The sequence below is a fragment of the Pan paniscus genome, chromosome 19 (genome assembly GCF_029289425.2).
Source record: "Pan paniscus chromosome 19, NHGRI_mPanPan1-v2.0_pri, whole genome shotgun sequence".
Classification (NCBI taxonomy): Eukaryota; Metazoa; Chordata; class Mammalia; order Primates; family Hominidae; genus Pan; species Pan paniscus.
Window position 1 is genome coordinate 75,517,346 of NC_073268.2, and position 21,120 is coordinate 75,538,465.

Sequence of the window (21,120 nt, forward strand, 5' to 3'; positions counted from 1 at the left end):
GTAAAATTCACTGTTACTGTGAATTTTAGATGCAGGATTCTGATTATGCCATTGATTGCATTCATTTGGTTTAAAAAAATGTACTGAGTATTTACTTCTGAGTGAGGTGTGTTATAAAGAGAATCACTTCTTCTGAAAGAGCTGGCTTAGCACTAGGGATCCTGCTGATTGGGAACTTGATCCTTTATATCCCATGCTCAATCTCTAAAGCAAAGGCTGGGGTGTGGGGTTTGCTGCCTCTGCAGGTGATGGCTTCAAGCGTTGGACTCTCGACATCTGGAAATGGATGAGAAACCCAGGTGTGACTGTTGGATGTGGTGAACCTCTAGAGGCTGAACTTTCCCTTCTCCTTTAACCACTCACCTTGGTTGGCTCAGGAGAGGGGGTCCCTGAGGAGTCCTCTCCCTGGGGCTGTAGGTGGTAGCACATCTTCAAGCCTGATGTTATCTAGGGCTGCCTGGGAATGATGATAATGTGTGTGCTGGGTGTCTAATGAAACTGCTGGGATGATACTGAACTTCCCACTCCAGAAAAGCAGCGAGACTGGAGTCTCCAGTGGTTTCTTTCTCATTCATTGGGTATCTTGGGCATGATACCGGGAACAGAGAAGTGGGTCATTTGATCCTGTAAGTGTTGCCTTCTTCATGGTTGGCAGTTGGATTCTGCTTGCTTTGTAGGGAGCCCTGCTCCATCAGCCAATGTTAGTCCTCTTCCCTTGATGTTACAGGCTGCTGAGAATTAGCCCTAGACCTCTGCGTGAGGGTTCTTCTGCCGAAGACATCACCAGTGTGTGGAGCCTGCCACACCCACCCGCTGCCAAACCACGGCCTTTACCTGTGTCTTCCGGTGTTTCCCGTGCGACCCATCCTGTGGGAGTGCCTCGTGGGCTGCCCCAGAGTTCACCCCACACTCAGCAGCACCAATGGTGAAGATGACAAGATCGAAGACTTTCCAGGCATATCTGCCCTCCTGCCACCGGACCTACAGCTGCATTCACTGCAGAGCTCACTTGGCCAATCATGATGAACTAATTTCCAAGGTACACATTTCCAGCAGGCCTTCCTTGCCTACCCCGGGGAGGGCGCTTAGTGCTCCTGAAGTTGCAGAGGTTTACAAGCTCTCAAGAATATTTGTACTCCATCTTTGTACAGGGAGGGCTGACCCACGTGACCGTCTCACTCAACTGAGAAAAACTCTGAGTTGGAGGGACAGAGTAGTCATTTAATTTGTTATTTTGGAAATGAGGTGTCATCCTTGTTGGAGGCTTTGGGAGCTGGCGGCTTGCAAGCCAGAGAAGGGAGGGGCTGGGGATTGATGGGAGCCTTGTTCTCAGCTTGCTTGGTTTAGGTTGGCGGACGAAGAGTGAAGAGTGCTCCCTGCTCAGAAGGTGAATTCTAAGAAAGCAGGGGAATGTCTTGTAAGAGGGGTTCCTTAGCAAGATGAGAGAGCCACCAGGAAGTTGTGAGACTGTGGAATTACTAAAATGGGTGGCTTTTGGCAGGGACCAAAAGTGGCTTGTTGAAGAGCTGACCTTCTGGCCTGTGGGGGCCGTTAGGGCTTATACATGAGGTAATATGGCATGACATTTGATCATGATCAGAAGAATGGAACCCTGTTTTTCCTGAGGTGCTTAGGCAGCTGCTTTCTAAAGTTGGGGCTGGGGGATTATTAATAAGTAAATAAACCAACATGCCAGTTGTGCAGTTCAGGAAATGGATCCTTCAGGGAGCGTTCTCAGGGGAACTGCTTCCCTCCTGGCCCTAGATTCCCAGGGGAAGAGAAACAGGTTTTACTAGGCTGCATGACAAAGAGAAAGAGATAATGGGAGACTTTTCCCTTACAAAAGCATCTTTACCCAGAACCTGGACTTCACGCCATTAAAGTAAAAAAAAAAACCAACCCATCTTTACGCAGACCCAGACGAAGTTTTTTGTTTTGTTTTTAAATGTGTTCCTCATCTGTTTACAAGACCTGCTGGAAAAGGTGGCTGTTGCTTTCTTTGCCTCTGGTTTGGTAGCCCCAGCCAGAGAGGAATGAAGGATCTAGTCAGCTCTTATAGAACAGTCCTCTCCAGCTGGCTGATTTGACCTAGGAGGTGAAGAAAGCTGCCCAAACAAACACATCTGTAGTAGTGAGGCTTTTCAAATCGGGCCTGAGGACCGAACCTCTTGTTCTAGCCTTACTTCCAGGGTCTAAGGTGACCACAGAGCTTGAAGCGTACAGCCCCTTAGAGTCCTATCCTCTGGCCAGACTTGTGAATCTGCCCCACTTTCCTTTCTTTATGGTTCTGCTAATTCCTCTCCTTTATGCTGCTTATGTTTCAGCCAGCCTTTAGCTTCCTTCTCAGCTTCCCTTCGAATTTTGGGGAACCCCTTGAGTCTGGAAGTTTGAATGTGTGGAGGTGTCAGTGAGAGAAGAGAGGAGTTGGTCTCTTGGATGTTGGAATTGGGTTTGCAAAGTTGTAGGGGAAGTGTGAGTTGTCCTTTTGTTTTTTTTTTTTTCCCCCTTTGGAAATCTCCAGAGAAATTATTTGCCTGTATCTACTGGGGAAGCCAAGGCATCATTTTTTTAATACAAGGAAGCAGTGCTATGTATCATAAGAAATTGAGGTACCAATAAGGTTTTAGCACCCTCTATGTACTAAAAACTGCAACTTGACACTTTATCAATGTTAACTTAACCTTCATATGAAGTCTTTAAGGTAGCTGACATGAGTCATACTTTATGCGGATGAAGAAGCTGAAACTCATAAAACTTGTCCAAGATGTCAAATCAGAGGTTCAGAGAAGAGTGATTACTTTGAGTGGGTGTTCAGGAGGGATTGCTGGAGGAGATGGTTCTTTGATCTGGGCCTTGTAAGATGGGCAGAAGTTGAGTATGTGGAGATGGTAATGGCCTTCAGAATTTATGTCTTATCTCTTTGGCCTGGCATACAAGGCCTTTGACAATTTGGCAGAGTCTGGCTTTTTTGTTAGGTCTCCAGCCAGCTCTTCACTTTGTTTCAGCCACTCAGAACCAAGCCACATCGCCTGAATATGCAGGTATGGGTGTTTCAGGGCTCTGTGCCTTAGCCAAGAGTGTCCGTTCTCCTTCACCTCCCTCCTCCTACACCTCCCTCCTCTTTCTCCTGAGCTCTTTCTTATACGTCCTTGGGCATGGCCTATATCTGCTTTACATCTCGGGGTCAGAACCTGACCCATGGCAAGAGCTCAGTAAATGATAAATGAATAGATGGAGGTTGAGCCTTGGAGAAGACAAGTAATGAGAAAAAAAATACTTTGTTGGCCTCATGTCCTTCCTGTCCCTTTTGGGGCAGAAAGGCTCATTCACAAGTCCAGGCCAAAGTCAGCACAGGCTTCAGTTTCATTGGCTCAGGCCGGTACACAGATGGGGTGCATTAGAGCTTGATGATTTAAAGGGTTGGGTGAAATGCCTGACTGTGGGGAGAGCTGAGGGAGCTGTGGCTGGCATTGCACAAAGCTTCCTTTATTTCACTCCACAGCCACCCCCGGCGTTAAATAATCTATAGATTCTTATGCAGGTCTGCCTAATGGAAAGATCATTGCCCCAGCCTCCTCCTTGGAAAATAGGCCTTTCTTTTCATTTTTCCCCCCCTCTTCCATTTAAGAAAGTTCAAGGAGAGAATGTCTCTCCTGTTCTCCTCTCTTGACTTAATCTCCTATGCAGTTTCAGAATCTGCCCAGTGGGAGTTAGGAGCTGGGAAGCAGATAACTGGAGCTGGATCAGCAGTGTAATTAAATGATACTTTGTACTGGTAATAGGGCCTTTCATCTGAAAGCTTGACATTCGTTTGGTGCAAAAAAAAAAAAAAAAAAAAAAAAGTGAGTGCTTTCATTATGAAGAAGGGGATACAAAGGTCTGAGTGTGACCAGCAGTGAACTGGGACTAGGACTAGAACTTCAGGCTCCCTTCTATCAGTGTGCCTAAGCCTACATGGAAATGTATAGTTAGAAAGTTTTTAAAAACAAATGGAGTCTGTATTGCCATGGTGGTGGAAAGAATCCGGTACCAGGCTTTCTACCTTCACAGCTTGCTTTAGATCCCTAGAGGCCTAGTTGCTTGCAATCAATTGTCCAACTTCCAAGCCTCAGTTTCTCACTCATAAAATGGGTAAAATAATGTTTACTATGTTTAATGCTGTCTTAGTCCATTAGGGCTGCTAAAACAAAATGCCATAGACTAGTTAGCTTATAAACCACAGAAGTTTATTTCTCACAGTTCTGGAGGCTGGGAAGTCCAAGTTCAAGGCACCACCAGATTCAGTCTGGTGAGGGCCTGCTTTCTGGTTCACAGACAGCTTTTTCTTACTTAATCTGACATGGTAGAAGGGAAGGGTTTCTCTCTGTCCTCTTTATAAGGACACTAATCCCATTCACAAGAGCTTTGCCCTGATGACCTAATCACCTCCCAAAGGCCTGATCTCCTACTGCCATTATCTTTGGGGTGAACATTTCAACCTATGAATTTGGGGAGGCATTCAGACCATAGCAGATGTCTCTAGCAGCCAGCACCTAGTGTATGCTCGTGATGTGCTATCCCAGTAACAGTCCTGTGGAGTGGGCATGCCTCACTGGGGAGAGCAGGTTTATTTCACTGGATTGTTATGAGGCTCAGATGAGATCATGGATGTGTGGGTGGTTTGCAAATTACAAACCTTTATGTAAATATAAAGTAGTCTGTTTGCTTCTCTTGGCCTTACTGTCCAAAAGAAAAGAACAAAAAGACAAGGGGGTGGGTTGGAGGGGATTATTCCTGCCTGACACCAACTAGTTTTAGTTTGGCTAAGATGGCTTCACTTTGGAACCTGAGGCACAAGATTGGATATGAGAAGGGGTAATAGAAAGCCAAGTGTGTCTGTAGAAAGGTAACATGGCATTTTCTCTGTAAAATGGTAAAGAGGGTAGGGGGAAAAACTCTTTGAATTGATGACAGAACTATCTAGGGAATGTGCTGAGGCATCCTACAATTTCTTTCTTAGGGGGTGTTGTGGTCTAAATGCTGGAGTGTTTGCACACAGAGGTATTTTGAGTTGGCATGAGGAATTGCTCACATTGTTGTTTCTTCCCTAATGGTACAAGCCCTAGTATAAAAATATACTTTGCTTATAAAATAATAATAGCTTCAATTGGAACAGTTAGTAGCCAGCCCTAGTGAGAATAATCTAAACGCTTATTTTAGTGGACATAATCTATTATGGAAACCTGGGTCTTCGCAAAGCTTTTGTATGAAAATTTTCTGTCTGTCATCCTCCCTTTGCCTCCCTCCTGCCAACCCCTTGATGGCATTGTGGAGTAGGCCATTTAGGAAGGATAAATTGGATTAATCTATCACAGACCCACTTCGGGGCCCTGTGACTTCATGCCAACACACGGTTGCTTTAGTGCTCTGGGTCCTGGAGGAAAGGAGTGGTAGGGTGCTGTAGAGGGGTAATCCAGTGGAGGTGGGATGAGGAAACCTTTTGCTCAGTCTCCAAAACTATTTACGCTATTGTTATGTCAGATCTATAGGTCAGATTATCTTCTGGTGACAAATAAGGAATTTCTAGAATTATGGGTCATCTCATTCAAGCCTCTCTTCATGAGGAGACAGGCCATGGGTGACTCAGTGATCAGAATGAGATCACACAGCCTCAGAGCCAGGGCCATCCACCTCATACCCCTCCACAGTGTTCTGTGTGAGGAGCCCTGGCCTGACTTGTTTTCAAGCTCTGGGCAGTCCTTCTGAGGTTGGGAGCATTTAGAAGGCAGGTGGTTTTTGTTCCCTATGGGGTTCCATTGGGCTTACAGTGGTGACATTTTGGTTTTCCCTTCCTGTCTAGAGATTAGATGCAGCATTTCTTTGAGAAGAGTCAGGGAGTGAGATGTTCTGAATCCTTGCATTGATCTAGTGGCTGCCAAGAGGTAGACTCTGCCCTTGGTTTCCCACCTCTGGCTCTGAGCCCTGGTGTTGTACACCAGTGTAGTGTAGTGTAGTACCCCCATGCAGTGGCGTAGGGGCAGTGCCACAGAGGGAGTGCTGCTAAGGAAATACCGAGATCTGACCCATCCTGTCCACTCTACCTGTCAGGGCAGGTAGTTTCTCAGTTCCCACGGCTCATCAGTTTGTGTTTTTTTTTTGGTTGTTGTTTGTTTTTCTATTTTTTTGAGATGGGGTTTCATTCTTGTTGTCCAGGCTGGAGTACAGTGGCACAATCTTGACTTACCGCAACCTCTGCCTCCCAGGTTCAAGCGATTCTCCTGCCTCAGCCTCCTGCGTAGCTGGGATTACAGGCGCCCGCCTCCACGCCCAGCTAATTTTGTATTTTTACTGAAGATGGGGTTTCTCATTTTGGCCAGGCTGATCTCGAACTCCTGACCTCAGGTGATCCGCCCACCTCGGCCTCTTAAAGTGCTGGGATTACAGGCGTGAGCCACTGCACCTGGCCTTTTTTTTTTTTTTCCTTTTTCTTTTTTTTTTTTTTTTGAGATGAAGTCTTGCTCTGTGGCCCAGGCTGGAATGCAGTGGTATGATCTCAACTCACTGCAACCTCTGCTTCCCGGGTTGAAGTGATTCTCCTGCCTCAGCCTCCCAAGTAGCTGGCATTACAGGTGCACATAACCACACCTGGCTAATTTTTGTATTTTTAGTAGAGACGGGATTTTGCCATGTTGGCCAGGCTGGTCTCAAACTCCTGACCTCCAGCGATCCACGCGCCTTAGCCTCCCAAAGTGTTGGGATTACAGGCGTGACCCACTGCACCCAGCCAGTTTGTGTTTTTAATGTACAATAAAACTACTCTCTGAAATCTTGATGGAATTATCTGTGTCCTGAAAACCTCATGTAAATAATAAATATAGGAACATAATTTCTAAAAATCCCTTCATTTCTCTTTTTTCTCTAGATGTCTGGAAAACGGTATAGTGAGCATTGAGTTATATCACTAGTAGTGTTGTTAGTGGCTACTGTGTCACATCAGATGGCATAATTCATAAAGGATATGTACAATATTATCAGACCAGAATGCCAGTTAGCAAAAATTAAAAATAAAGATGAAAAGAAATAATAAAGAATATATACAATATGAGATGTAGCCCTTGAAGATAATTATTCTATGAACTTATCTAATTCGCAAAATAGGTATTTTTAGCCCTAATTTTGTTAATTGAACTCTAATTTTTGATATTCAGTGGATATATGACATAATGATTTTTACAAAAACCATACTCGAATAAAATTCGAGTATGTTTTAAGAGGAGGGAAAAATCAGATTGCAGGCATAAATGTCTATCTCAAAAAGTAAACCTTTTGTTTCTAGAATAGTGGGACCTGGCTCTTTGCCAGAGCAGTGGTACTAAGAAACAGAAGGGTGGGAACAACTGCTCTGTATGGCCCGAGCTCTAGTGAGTGCCTCTGCCACTTTGCTGTTGAATGTCAGTGTTTCTTTTTTATTTATTTTTTTGAGATGGAGTCTCATTCTGTTGCCCAGGCTGGAGTGCAGTGGTGCAATCTCGGCTCACTGCAACCTCCGCCTCCTGAGTTCAAGAGACTCTCCTACTTCAGCCTTCTGAGTAGCTGGGATTACAGGCATGCGCCACCACACCCAGCTAATTTTTAAATTTTATTTATTTATTTTTTTGAGATGGAATCTTGCACTGTTGCCCAGGCTGGAGTGCAGTGGCGCGATCTTGGCTCACTGCAAGCTCCGCCTCCCGGGTTCACGCCATTCTCCTGCCTCAGCCTCCTGAGTTGCTGGGACTACAGGCACCCACCACCATGCCCGGCTAATTTTTTGTACTTTTTTAGTAGAGACGGGGTTTCACCGTGTTAGCCAGGATGGTCTTGAACCCCTGACTTCAAGTTATCCGCCTGCCTCGGCCTCCCAGAGTGCTAGGATTACAGACGTGAGCCACTGCGCCCGGCCGTGTCAGTGATTCTTAGACATCACTTCTAAGCTACAGCCAAGGCAGAAGTGACAAATTATGGAAGAGTTCCAGCACAACCCAATAAGTCCAGTTTCAAGACATGCTCTACCAAGTTGGCTTTTATAAAGAGAATCACATTTCCCAACCCCAAATTACTTAATTATTTTCTTCAACTCTGTGACCTTTGAAAGCTCTGTCTCCTACTAATGAAGCATTGGCTCTTTTGTACTCCTCTAGAAGTATCTGTTGACCACCCAGGAAGGGGTGGCAGGTGAATCAAATCTGTACAGAAAGTCTCCAAACAAAGGGATGTGGTTACTTTACAGTGTTTCTTGGTGAAAAGAACTATTTGGGGCTCGTAAAGTGTAGTATCTTATGGTACCTTTCCTCCATAGGGGCAGAGATTGAACCCGTTCAGGATGAAAAGAGCCATGAATTAGGCTGGGATTTTTTTTCTCTTTTTTTGATATAAAGTCTCACTCTGTCACCCAGGCTGGAGTGCAGTGGTGCAATCTTGGCTCACTGCAATCTCTGCCTCCCGGGTTCAAGCAATTCTCGTGCCTCAGCCACCTGAGTAACTGGGATTACAGGTGTGCATCACCATGCCCAGATAATTTTTGTATTTTTAGTAGAGATGAGGTTTCACTGTGTTGGCCAGCCTGGTCTCGAACTCCTGACCTCAAGCAATCCACCTGCCTCTGCCTGCCAAAGTGCTGGGATTACAGATGTGAGCCACCGCACCCAGCTTGGGATAATTTGTATAGCACAGTTGGTCCACAGTGGGACCATTTTAACTATATCTCAAAAGTTTCTGGTGTATGTGGGTGACGGCAGTGGGGACTATGCCTATACTTGCTCTTATCATCTTATTGATTCCATTCTGTCTTTGCACAAATACTAATTACGTACTCTGTGTGTGTGTGCGCGTGCATGCACATAGCACTATTCTAGATATTATAATACTACTCAAAAATTTTGTCAGGGAACTTTTATCCTAGTTTGGGAGATAATAGATTTATGTTATGCCTTCTTGAAGTTTCTACTTCATCTTATGTTTCTCTTAAAGCAGTTATCACAGTGTGATGACACATGTTTCCCATTAGCCTGTGAATTACTTGAGGAGATGATTGTGACATCATTTTTGTGTCTCTAGCAGCAGCACAGCTCCTAAGACTGGTAGATTCTCAGTGAATATTTGAGTGAATGACTTATTACTCAGATAGAGATCTTTATCAGTGAGTTTCAATCTGGGTCCGTGGACTGGCTTCAAGGACTCCATGAAATTGCATGTGTCATTCTGTGGGCATGTATATTTTTCTAGAGAGGGTTTCATGGCTTTCATCAGGCTCTCCACCAAAGATACTGTTGGTTAAAAAAGGAAAAAAACACACACACAACCAAACTTTAAGATCCATCTTTCTAGAAAATGCAGTTCTGGGAAGACTTGGTGGAAGAAGTGGCACTGAAGTGTGCCTGGAAGCAGAAGCCTCAAATGATGGGGAGGAGCTGGTAAAAGGAGCATCAGGAACAAAGAGCCAGAGGCAGGGAGCACACAGGGAGCAGCCGTTCTTTGGGGTAGAGGTTGAAAAACTGTGAAAACATTGAAGTCGAAGCCAGATTATTAGAAGAACAGAAGCTAGGATGTTGTCCCATTGACAGTTGGTTGCTACTGAAGACTTTTAAGCAAGTAATGACATGACCAGCAAATGGTTAGTGCTGCTGTGGTGTGGTAGATGAACTAGTGAGGAAGAGACTAGAATGGGGCAAGTGGTGTCTGTCCATTGCAGTGATCCGAATGTGTTCCAGGTACATGGTGGTCATTCAGCAAATACTCATTGACCACTGCTTGGCAAAGAAATAGAAGCATTCTATGGTTTTTTTTTTTTTTTTAATTGTCTTTATCGTGTGTAGGCATGGACAAGGGGAATTGGGTTCAGGAAGTCACATGCTTTAAATGGGAGGCAGACCTGTCACACAGTCATGCCTGCTCCCTGTGAAAATTAATGATCTGGGCACACATAGAGTTGCTCACCAATTTAGTATCAAGGGAGCTGCTGGGACCAAATCTGGTGAATCATCTTTATGTTTTGTTTTTCTTTTGCTGCAGACTGCAGGCAGCTGGAGCACAAAATCTGCTCAAATGTGATTCTTTCTGTGTGGTTACTTTAAATACCAAAAGGAAATGTTGACTTGAGCGATGAGGCGTACCCTGAAAATTAACTCTGTGGTTTGCAGATGCCTTTAAGGTTCCAATCATAAGACTGGTTTGTATATTAGCGTCTAGGCTCTCAGCAGGGACACTGGTAATCAAGCTTGTGTTCCCAGTCAGAAATCCAAAGAAACTCTTCATCAGGGTGTTCAACCTGGGAAGCAAGGAGTGGGTGCAGGATCCCTCTGTTTCTCTTTGAGCAGTGGCACTCCCTCTGGCCTCTGGAATGGTAAATCTGCACCATTGCTAGCTTGGCTGTTTGTGTTTGGGGGCTGACTAGAATCCACTGTCATACACTACTTGTTCGGTTCAATATTTCTTGTGCTTTAAACAACATTTAAACCTAGATGGTAGGGATAAGATGATTCCTGCACTTAAAGAGCCTGTGACGTTTAGGAAACAAGGGAATGCAAGGCTCACCATGGAGGGTAGAAGAACGTTACAGATAAGGTTGTTTGGTGTTGTAACAAACACACAAGATGGAAAATCTACATTGCTGCTATTAGCTACTATTGATTGAACACCTTCTTAGTTTCTATGTGTATATATATATATATAGAGAGAGAGAGAGAGAGAGAGAGAGAGAGAGACAGGGTCTCGCTATGTTGCCTAGACTGGTCTCAAACTCCTGACCTCGAGCAGACCTCCCACCTCAGCATCCCAAAGTGTTGGGATTACAGGTGAGCTACCACACTGGTCCTAAAGACTTACGCTTTTTTTTTTTTTCTTTTTTTTTTTTTTTGAGATGGAGTCCCACTCTGTTGCCCAAGCTGCAGTGCAGTGGCGTGATCTCTGCTCACTGCAGCCTCTGCCTTTTGGGTTCGAGCAATTCTCCTGCCTCAGCCTCCCAAGTAGCTGGGATTACAGGCATCCGCCACCAGGCCCGGCTAATTTTTGTATTTTTAGTACAGGTGTGGTTTCACCATGTTGGCCAGGCTGGTCTCGAACTCCTGACCTGACCTCAAGTGATCCACCTGCCTCAGCCTCCCAAAATGCTGGGATTACAGGCATGAGCCGCCACACCCAGCTCAACACTTTCCTCTTTATTGAGCACCTACTGTGTGCCAGGAACTCCTTTAGGTATTTTACTTACTCCATCACTTACTTTACAACATCCTTTCAATGTGGGGATTAAGGCCATAGGTTACCAGGTTACCAAGAAGCCAGATGGGTTCAGATTCAGATCTGCTCATGTACTTTTTGCTACCGCTTCCCAATGTGGCCTAGGTTCTTTTGGCCTTGCCTGTTTTATGGTCTTACTCAGTAATCCTTGTGGCAAATCCCACCCTTTCTTCCCTCCTGTCATTTCCTTTGCCTTGGTGAATCCTTCTCCTTTCCTCTCTCTCTATTCAGTTCCTACCCATTCTTGAAGACCAGTTCACATCTTTTTTTCTTCTAGTGAGTCTTCCTGGCTTATAGGATGCTCTGAATGTCTGTAGAACTCACTCTTTGGTTGTTCATTTGGAAATTAATGACTGTCTTGTGGTATGGTCTGTGTTGTTATGGTTGCGTGCACTTTTTATGTATAATTGTCTTGCTTCCTAACAAGATTCTCAATGTCCTGGAGTCATAGATGCTCAGAACTTTGTGGCTGGAGGTACCTTTGAACCTGGAGTTTCTAGTTCAACTCCTCATTTTACAGATTAGGAAACCAAGGCCCAGAGAGAAACTGAGGGCCTCTTGATTTTGCACTTTGCCACCTCCCCCCACACACCACTTTGCACATAGCTGGTGCTTGTAAGTGCTGGAGGCAGCCCCTGGAGAGGGCTGGCATCTGGAAGATTGACAGTGTCAAGCGCTGTGATCTTGGGCAAGACTGTTCACCTCTCTGGCTCTCCCTTTTCTTCATTTATCCAAATGAGTGCAATAGGTTAGACTGTCTTTAAAGTTCCTTCTACTTCCCCCCTGCCATCTTCTGAGTCTAATGTAGTAGCATAAGATGATATGAGGCCATATAACATAGCAGCTTGTGGTATAACTCCGAGCCCAACCACCTGGCTTATTCATTTAGTAGCTCTGTACATTAAGTAATCCCTCTGTGTCTTTTTTTTTTTTTTTTGGAGACAGAGTCTCGCTCTATCACCCAGGCTGGAGCGCAATGGCACGATCTTAGCTCACTGCAACCTCCACCTCCCGAGTTGAAGCAATTCTCCTATTCAGCCTCCCAAGTAGCTGGATTACAGGTGCCTGCCACCACATCGGCTATTTATTTATTTATTTATTTCATTTTTTTGTAGAAGATGGGGTTTCGCCATGTTGGCCAGGCTGATCTCGAACTCCTGACCTCAGGTGATCCACTGGCCTTGGCCTCCCAAAGTGCTGGGATTACGGGTATGAGCCACTGCGCCCATCCGCCTTTGCGTCTTAATGGCCTCACTGGCAAATGGGAATAATAGTAATATTAGATACCTGATAGGATTTTTGTGGAAATTAAATGAGGTAATTGATGTGAAGTTCTTACCACAGGGCCTGGCACGTGATAAGTGCTCAATAAATGTTGGAAGCTAGTGTTATTCTATGAATAGTCACTAAAGAAAACCAAACGGAAAGTGACAGAACTAGGGCCTGGCACCCCAACAAGCCTGGTACTCTTGCTTGTTGCCCTTGTTTTTGGAGAGTCTCAGCAGTTGCCCTTGAGCCCTACAGTTGTCATCTGTCGTCTTTTGAGGCCTCTCCTCATGGAATCGCTTGTTCCTTATCCCAGGGGGACCAGCAGGTCTCAGGAGGTGATGAAATAGCAGCAGCACCTTCCACCACAGCTTTCTGGGGCCTTACCTGCAGGCAGCAGCGAGGCCTCTCTAGAATGTAAATGGAAAAGCCTGTCCCTGCCTCCTTCCCTTTTAGTCTGTCAGGTGGTTACTGTGCCTCTGACCCACCCAAGGACCTCAGTTGGCTGTGACACAGCAGCCCAGGCGGCTGGAAGAGAAGTCCCTGGCCTGGAGAGTGAAGCTGGAGCTGAGAGTTGCTTGTCAGTTTGATTCCTTCTGTGACACTTCGGGTGGGGGGGAATCTTTTGAAAGAAAGCACTTTCTTTATCTTGAAAGAACAAAACCAAAAGAGAATCTTTGATAACCTTTGTTTCCAAAGCACTCAGCAAAGCTGCTGAGAGGAGGGTTTGACCTGGTGACCCAGAGTATTATCTCTGGGGTAAGGGCTGCCCAGCCAAGGGGAGCTTTAGCTGTTTCCCTCCTCTCCCTGGCTTATTGCTGGTGGCTGGACAGTGAGTCGGAGGAGGAGGGGGAGAGGAAGAGAGGAGGAGATGGCTCTGCCAGCTGCCGCTAGAAACAACAACATCTAATCAGTCCATAAACTCCCTCCCCTCCAGACTACAGTGATGTCAAGAGGCGGAGCAGGTGGCACTAGTTCTCCCCTCCCCTTTAGCCCCTGACACCTTTGGGTCTTTGAAGGGGTAAATTATGATCATCAAAAGGAAAATTCTCTATCTTTGGGGGCCCAGGAGCTCCTTTTCCTTCTTGTTAGGGTTGGCTCCACCAAGAGCAATTTTCTGTTTCCTCATTTATCTGTTGGGAAGCTAACTGTGACCTTAGCGTCCCAGCAGATAAATGAGGAAACAGAAAAGTGTTTCCTCACCAAAACAAAAAATCCCTGAGCGAACCCTCCTGCAGAGGGCCCTGTCATTTATTCCACATTGTGTGAGCTCCTCTTACGTGTTAGACCCTGGGAATTACAGTGGCAAACAGATGCAAGCTTTGCCTTCACTGAGCCTGTCACACGGTACCCTTTGGTTCCTGGAAGACCCAGCACCTGAAAAAGCGGTTGGTGGCAGCAGCAACAAGGATCTCCTTCCTGAGCCTGGCCCCTAAGGTTATCCGGGGCAGCTGAAAAACCAGCATTTCCATAGTGCTTTCCATTCAGTTTGCCTAATTTTCATGAGAGGCTGAAGTGCCTTTTGTTTCCCTGATGGTCCCTGTCCTCCCCTGCAAAGTCGGCCTGAGCTAGCCCAGCCGAGTGGGGCAGCCCCCTGTTCTCTGATGCATCTTTGGAGGAATGTCTGTGTTCTCAGGACCAGGCCTCTCCCCACTGGGTGGGGGCTGCTTTGTTTACATTCCTGACCTTCTGAAAGCTGCCAGCTTTATCCACAGCTGGCCTTTCCCCTTCAGATGCCAAATGTTCCAAACGACAGGTACAACTCTGAGAGGGCCGTTAAGGTTCATGCCATAAACATTCACCTAGGAAACCTGAGGAGAGAGGAAGCCAGTGAAACTAGACTTCATGGAGCTTTTTGAAGCTCGAAGCCCCCATATTTCTTGATTCTCCCCGCAGCGGGAGAAAAAAAGAAAAAAACACAAAGTGTGTCTGTGTGGGAGGAGAGTTCCTCCCTGTCCATCTCTTTCTCTATAAAAACAAGAGGCCAACCTGCCCTGAGCATCGTGGGGGCAGGTGCTGGGTAAATACACGAGAAAGGAAAGCCGATAAGATAAGGTCTGACAAATCTAGGTCACCCGGCTGCTGCCAGGTACCTGTGTGACTGGTCACCTTGAAACTGACAGGAGGAGTATGGACTTTTGTTCGAGGCTCAGCCTGGCTGATTTCTCATGTCTTTGTTTATTTATTCAGTAAACATTAATTGAGTGCCATTATGTGCCAGGCCATGTGCTAGGTGTTGCAGGTCCCTGTGTGCCTCTGACAGGCAAAATCTCCTCCTGGATCCCAGGCCTGTAACCAGGGCTAAAAAAAGAAATGACTTCATTCAAAAGCCAGTTGGTTCACTAACTTCCAGAGTAGGGGCAGCCAGTCCCTTGGTAGAAGGGAGGGGCTGTTTGCAGTCTTGATTCCCTGTTTTTTGGGCTAGATCCAAAGGTCTGCAAAACTTTTTCTATAAAGGCCAGATAGTATTTTACGCTTTGCTGGACATAGGGTCTCCACTCAAATCTGCAGCCACAGAGAATATATAAACAAATGAGCATGGATGTTTTCCAGAAAAACTTTATTTGCAAAACAGGTGAAAGGCCCAATTAGGCCCTTGAACTGGTTTACTTAACCCTGGGTAAGATGATTAGAATGACTGTTGTGAAATGGGTGTTGGAGAAATAGGTTTCTGTGATTTCGAGAGGAATCTCAAACCAGCATGGTGGCTTGTATGGAGAGTGTAGGGGTTGAGGCACTGTGCTAATTGACAAGGTCTTAATTGACACCCTGGTGAGAATTCCATTCCATAGGCCAGACTTCAGCCCCAGCCCTCTAGCACCCACAGGTTCCCACCATAGGTTACAAGGTGATCAAGCCAGATAGGGCACATAGTTTCCTACAGTGTCATCACTGTAATGGGAAGACAGTGTGGGGCCCTGCTGAGGAGAGTCTGTGGCACCATTTGAAAAGCCTTGAATGAGGGTCAAGCCACCTCTGCTCCAGACCTGGCTTTGTGCTAAATGTTCAGTGTGGCATTGAGCAAGTCACTTAACCTCCCTCATCACCCTGCATATATTAAATCCTACTGTATGAAGCACTGGGGATACAGAAATGGATACAAATACAGAAATGGATGAAATTCTCTTTTTTTTTTTTTTGAGACAGAGTCTCACTCTGTTGCCCAGGCTAGAGTACAGAGGCATGATCACAACTCACTGCAGCCTCAACTTCCCAGGCTCAGATGATCTTTTCACCTTAGTCTCCTGAGTAGCTGGGACTACAGACATGCGCCACCATGTCTGGCTAATTTTTCTATTTTTTGTAGAGATGAGGTTTCTCCATATTGCCCAGGGTGGTCTAAAATTCCTGGGCTCAAGTGATCAGCCCGCCTTGGCCTGCCAAAGTGCTGGGATTGCAGGCGTGAACCATGCACTTGCCTGGAATTCTTGCCCTTAAGTAGCTTATGATCTAATGGGGAAGGCAAATAGGTAAACGGTGATAAAATGTAGTGAAACACAGTCATTGTTTCACTGTAAGTGATTGTTCCAGATGTTATGAGGGTAAAGAGCAGGATGAATGTTTACTAAGATGAGTGTTTAGAAGCATTTACTAAGTGGACAAGACGAAGACAAGAAAGAGGAGTCCATTCTGAGCAGAGACAGAGAAACATGACACGAGGCCAAGTCCAGGGACCACAGGGAAGACAGATGGGGAGTCTGTGCTTTAGGGAAGCAGGTCAGGGTGGATCATGCAAGGCCTAGAAGGCCAAACTAAGGAGTTTAGACAGAGTTCTGGATGCTGTGAGGAGCTGCTAAAAGGTTTTAAGCAAAGGAGTGATAGGATTTTATTGAGATTGGATGAGAATAAAACATAGCCTATTTTGGAAAATCAACTTCTTTAGCTTCTGTAAACCATGTATCCTTGAGCTTTGTGTGATTATACAATGTTGATGTTGTGGAGTAGTGGGCATTGATAACGTGCCATAGCTGTTTAAAAATAGTCAGGCTGGGTCCCTCCTTGGTGGTGCCTTCAGCTAAATAGCAAGCAGGTAGATCACTGGCAAACAGCAGGCAGTCATAACTCTAAGAAGAGGGCCTTTGTTAGTTCATGGAGGTCTGGGGGTTTGCAGGTCCTGGGCCCTCTGTCTCATCTGACACTCCTGGCTTCTTGAGTAAGGCTCCCCAAATCATTGAAAGCGGGCAATTGCAACTCCCTGTTGATGAGTTTTTCTCTAAATTTAAAGAGAGAATTCAGTTGCAGAATTCCAGTGGCTTTGGTGTAGCCATGAGGTTTGGAATACGGCCAAGTGAAGGTGGAAATAAGTAGCTTCTGCAGTCTTTATGTATTTAGAGAATAATTGAAACAGGCATTGGAAAATGGGGATTCTTGGACAGTGATTCCCAAATCTGACAGTACATCAGAATCACCTGAGATACAAAGCCAGATTGCCAGACCCCACCTCACAGATTCCTTTTCTGAGGGTCTGAGAGTGTTGTGGAATCAGGGCCCTGATGGCCGAGGGAAGCAGGTCACCTAGGACACAAGATTTAAGGAGACACTCACTCTCAGAGTTGTACAGTACAGGGTCAGCACCCCACAAAAAGTGCCTCCTTAAATGTCATGTTCCAGCCTTCTGGCTCGCCTGACCCTAGTCCCAGACCCACTGGGGATCTGTATTTTAACAAGTATCCCTGTCCCGGTCTGATGTAACCAGTACTAATATTTGGGAGCCACAGCTCTAGGACAAGCGTTCTCAGTACTTGGAAGATACACGTGCTGTCCCTAATGTCCGCTGCCTGCTATCCAGCACTTTACACTTGTTGTAGTTCCCTGGAGGTCCAAAGAGTAGTTTTGACTGACGTTTATTTGAAAAACGAAACAGCTCTTTGGAGGCCTTCTTTTAATTATTCTAACAATAGCCATCATTTTACTGGGTGTCTACTAAGGGGCAGGCATTGTGCTAGGCATGTTATATGTGAATCATGTCTTTTGCCTCAGACTAATCCAAAGAGAGATGTACTACTGTTGTCTCCATTTTTAGATGAGGAATGTGAGGCTCAGACAGATTGAGTTGACCAAGGTGACCCAGCTAGGAAATGGCAGAACCAGAATTTTTTTCTTTCTTTTTTTCTTTTTGAGACGGAGTCTCGCTCTGTCGCCTGGGCTGGAGTGCAGTGGCGCGATCTGGGCTCACTGCAAGCTCTGCCTCCTGGGTTCACGCCATTCTCCAGCCTCAGCCTCAGCCTCCCGAATAGCTGGGACTACAGGCGCCTGCCACCATGCCCGGCTAATTTTTTGTATTTTTTAGTAGAGACGGGGTTTCACTGTGTTAGCCAGGATGGTCTTGATCTCCTGACCTCGTGATCCGCCCGCCTCGGCCTCCCAGAGTGCTGGGATTACAGGTGGGAGCCACTGTGCCCAGCCAGAATTTTTATTTTTATTTTTTAATGATTCTGATTTTTATTATCAGGTCAGAACAAATGAAATAGCAGCCAAAGGGTCTGTCATATATTCTGGTTTTCACTGGTCCTCAGGCCAGGCAGGCTAGAATTTAAATTCGGGCCTGATCTCAGGGTCTACCATTAAGTGCTGTATCACACAACCTATTTCTTGCTTTGACTAAACAGAGGAACCCAACACAAGCCCTTCCATTGGTCCTTCTCAGGCTGTCTGCCTCGCTTTGAAATCTCCAGGTAACCCCCTGTTCCTGGCGTCTTACACTTGGACCAAACATGGCACCCCAGATTGCTTTGGCTTGTTTCTTTGCTGTTTGTTTCAATAGGGTTTGCTGGCCCGTGGAGCCATGGCACACAGAGGAAGGGACAGAGGAGGGGCACAGGTGGCCCTCAGCAGGGGCAGAGAGTTATCCTTCCTTAAGCTGTTTGCTGATTAACTCCCTTCTCTGCTGAAACCAGACAAGAGGAACTCAAGAGTCAGCAGGGCTCAGAAGCCCCAATTAATGTGTAGTCCAACTGGGTCAGGGGGAGTGACCCTGTGCAGTGGCCCTTTTTTGTTTTTTTGTTTTTGTTTTATTTTCCCCAGGAGCATGTGTGCCCCCACCTTACTAGAGTAGAGTTCCGCACACTGGGAGGAGGGATTCCAGCCCCCAGCCGAGGGAGTTAGAGCTCCTGTGAAGCACAGGCCTGTCTAGTCGGTCCCTTCCTCCCTGGCCTGCTGGCTGGGCTCTGGCTGGTGTTAAGTTGCCCCAAATACCCAGTCTCCTGTTTCACATCCTTAGGCAAAGATCCCATGGCCAAGGTGCCCTTTCGGCTTAGCTTTGCCACCAGCTGCTTGCAGACAGATAAGCTTCTAACAGTAGGGAAGGGGGAAGGTCGGAGGTGGGCAGAATGCTGAGCAGACCCCTTTGTCTGCAGGCATAGTGGGCTCTGCAGCTCCCCAGTATCGTGTTGGATGGGGCAGGCCCTGGGTGGTGACCAGCTGCCTGTCCCCAATCCTCCACTTCTTTAGTGGCAGGTGGAACATGGCTTGGCTGGGGCACAATCGTACATATGCTCCGGCTTTACCTTGGGGTGGAAATTGGAGGCTGAAAGTTTGTAAGTGTTGAGAGGCAAGCAAACTCTGTGTTTGTGTGAGCTGGAGAATGCAGGGGCTGCCTGAGCCAGGCTCTGTCTCTGCAGAGTCTGCCCTGGCTGTGCCAGACTCCCTGTCCAGACCTCTCAGAGATGTTTCATTCCTTGGGCTGGGTTGAACTGAGACATAGCCCTGCCGCGAGACAGGAGGGAGAAGGAGCCAGTGGACAGAATGTTCTCATGCCTGGATGCACCAGCCACAGCAGACTGGGGCCTTGGGAATTAAGATGAAACCTCTCCTGTTTCTTTAGCCAGTCAATATCTTTAGTAACAAATGAGATTACTGCCTGGATGAACTGGTTTTAATTTACCTTTCTAAAGTGATACATGTGCTTAAAATGAATATGGGAGTGACGAGGAAGTTTGCACAGTTCACTTCACTGGTCTCACTTCTTTGGGGAATGAACATGAACTCTTGGACCTGAATTCCCACCTCCTCCTCTCTTCCTGTCACTTGTAACCAAGTATCTGAAACCTGCTGGCTATAGGAATTATTACATTATGTGGAGTACTTGATATCCCAGACAGTCCCCAAGGAGAGGTCCCCCATCATGGCTTCCAAAGATAACCTTGGATGTAGGTACCAGAGTGACAGAACCCAGAAACTGGGCCTCTGTGTATAAGTTGGTCTTGAGTGTCCAGAGGCTGTTTTAAAATGTGTACAGAAAGGTAGCAATTAAATGTTTGTCTTGGAATAACCCTGGCCTCTGAATTTTCCCAGAAGCCCTAGCCTGGGGAAGATGATTAAAAATAGATCTGAGTAGCACTTCCTGCTTGGCAGATGGCTGATAGCAAATGCTAGGCTTGTGGCTGACCTTTCCTTTCTGAAATCTCCTCTGTTTCCATGATGCTAATTGAGTCCCTCTCTAGGCCCAATCAAAGACTCCTTAGCTGGTTGCAAAAAAGTAAAATACAAAAAGCATGGCTTGCTGTCCTGGCTGGGCTCAGTTCATGGAGCAACATGAAAGTGCTGGAATTTGCATGGAAACACCCACTCTGTGGTCTAACTGGCTGGTCCTTGTTTAGAAACTAACAAGTTCTGCTTTCAGATTTACTGCCCAGTGCTGCTAAGGATCCCACACCCTCTCCGCTCCCTTCAGTAAGGAAATATTTGTGCATTGAAGAGTGATAAGAATGCCCTGTGTTTAGATGTGGGCACAATAGACAATGCTCACCACACAAAGCAGATGCCTAAGAGAGGCAGGGGCCTTGTGAGATGTGTGTTCTAGGACTGACTCTATCCCCATCCACTGTTGCCTTTCCTCATACCCAAGGTTGTTGTGAGAAGTTAAAGTAAATAGTGCTTATGACAATGCCCCGAGGCAGTATCAGAACATGGAACATACAGTGTAGTGTTGTTATTATCATTTTAATTTTTTGACATGGGCTCTGTTGCCCAGTCTGGAGTGCAATGGCATGGTCTCGGCTCACTGCAACCTCCGCCTTCCAGGCTTTAGTGATTCTCCTGCCTCAGCCTCCTGAGTAGCTGGGATTACAGGCGTGTGCCACCACACACAGGTAATTTGTATTTTTAGTAGAGACAGGGTTTCACCGTGTTGGCCAGGCTGGTCTTGAACTGACCTCGTGATCCACCTGCCTCAGCCTCCCAAAGTGCTGGGATTACAGGCGTGAGCTGCTGTGCCCAGCCTATTTTTATTATTATATGTTGCAAACATCTCAGGGCCACCATTGATTTCTTCTCGAGTTGTTATTCTCCGTAGGAAAGAGATGGGGATGTAGCTGGACTGTACTGAGGAGTCCTTAGCAGCAAAACAGATGCACTTCCAGCTGCTTAATCATGATAGATGGAGTAGGTTGCCGGGGGCTTCTGCTGGCTTTCAAGGCCTCACAGCCTCTTTGACCTTACTTCCTCTTCATGAAAGCCCTCTGCTGTGATCAGCCCTCCTACAGCGCTCTCATCTCCTCCTGTCCCATCCATCTTCTCTGAACTCCTTTAACAGCCATAATTTATTGCCGCGAATTATACTGCTTTAGACTTAATGTATTTTAGTCCCGTTTTCTAGGTGGC

At 46.3% G+C, this 21,120-nt stretch overlaps 1 protein-coding gene across 1 annotated transcript in view; it reads left to right on the forward strand.

The window, feature by feature from the left end:
- The window catches only part of YPEL2 (yippee like 2), a 69,798-nt gene that overhangs the window by 20,573 nt on the left and 28,105 nt on the right, over positions 1-21,120 (forward strand). The window contains exon 2 of the mRNA XM_003817367.5: positions 728-1,039. Within this exon, the coding sequence (XP_003817415.1) occupies positions 923-1,039 (117 nt within the window). The 5' untranslated portion in view covers positions 728-922. The remainder of the gene's footprint in view (positions 1-727; positions 1,040-21,120) is intronic.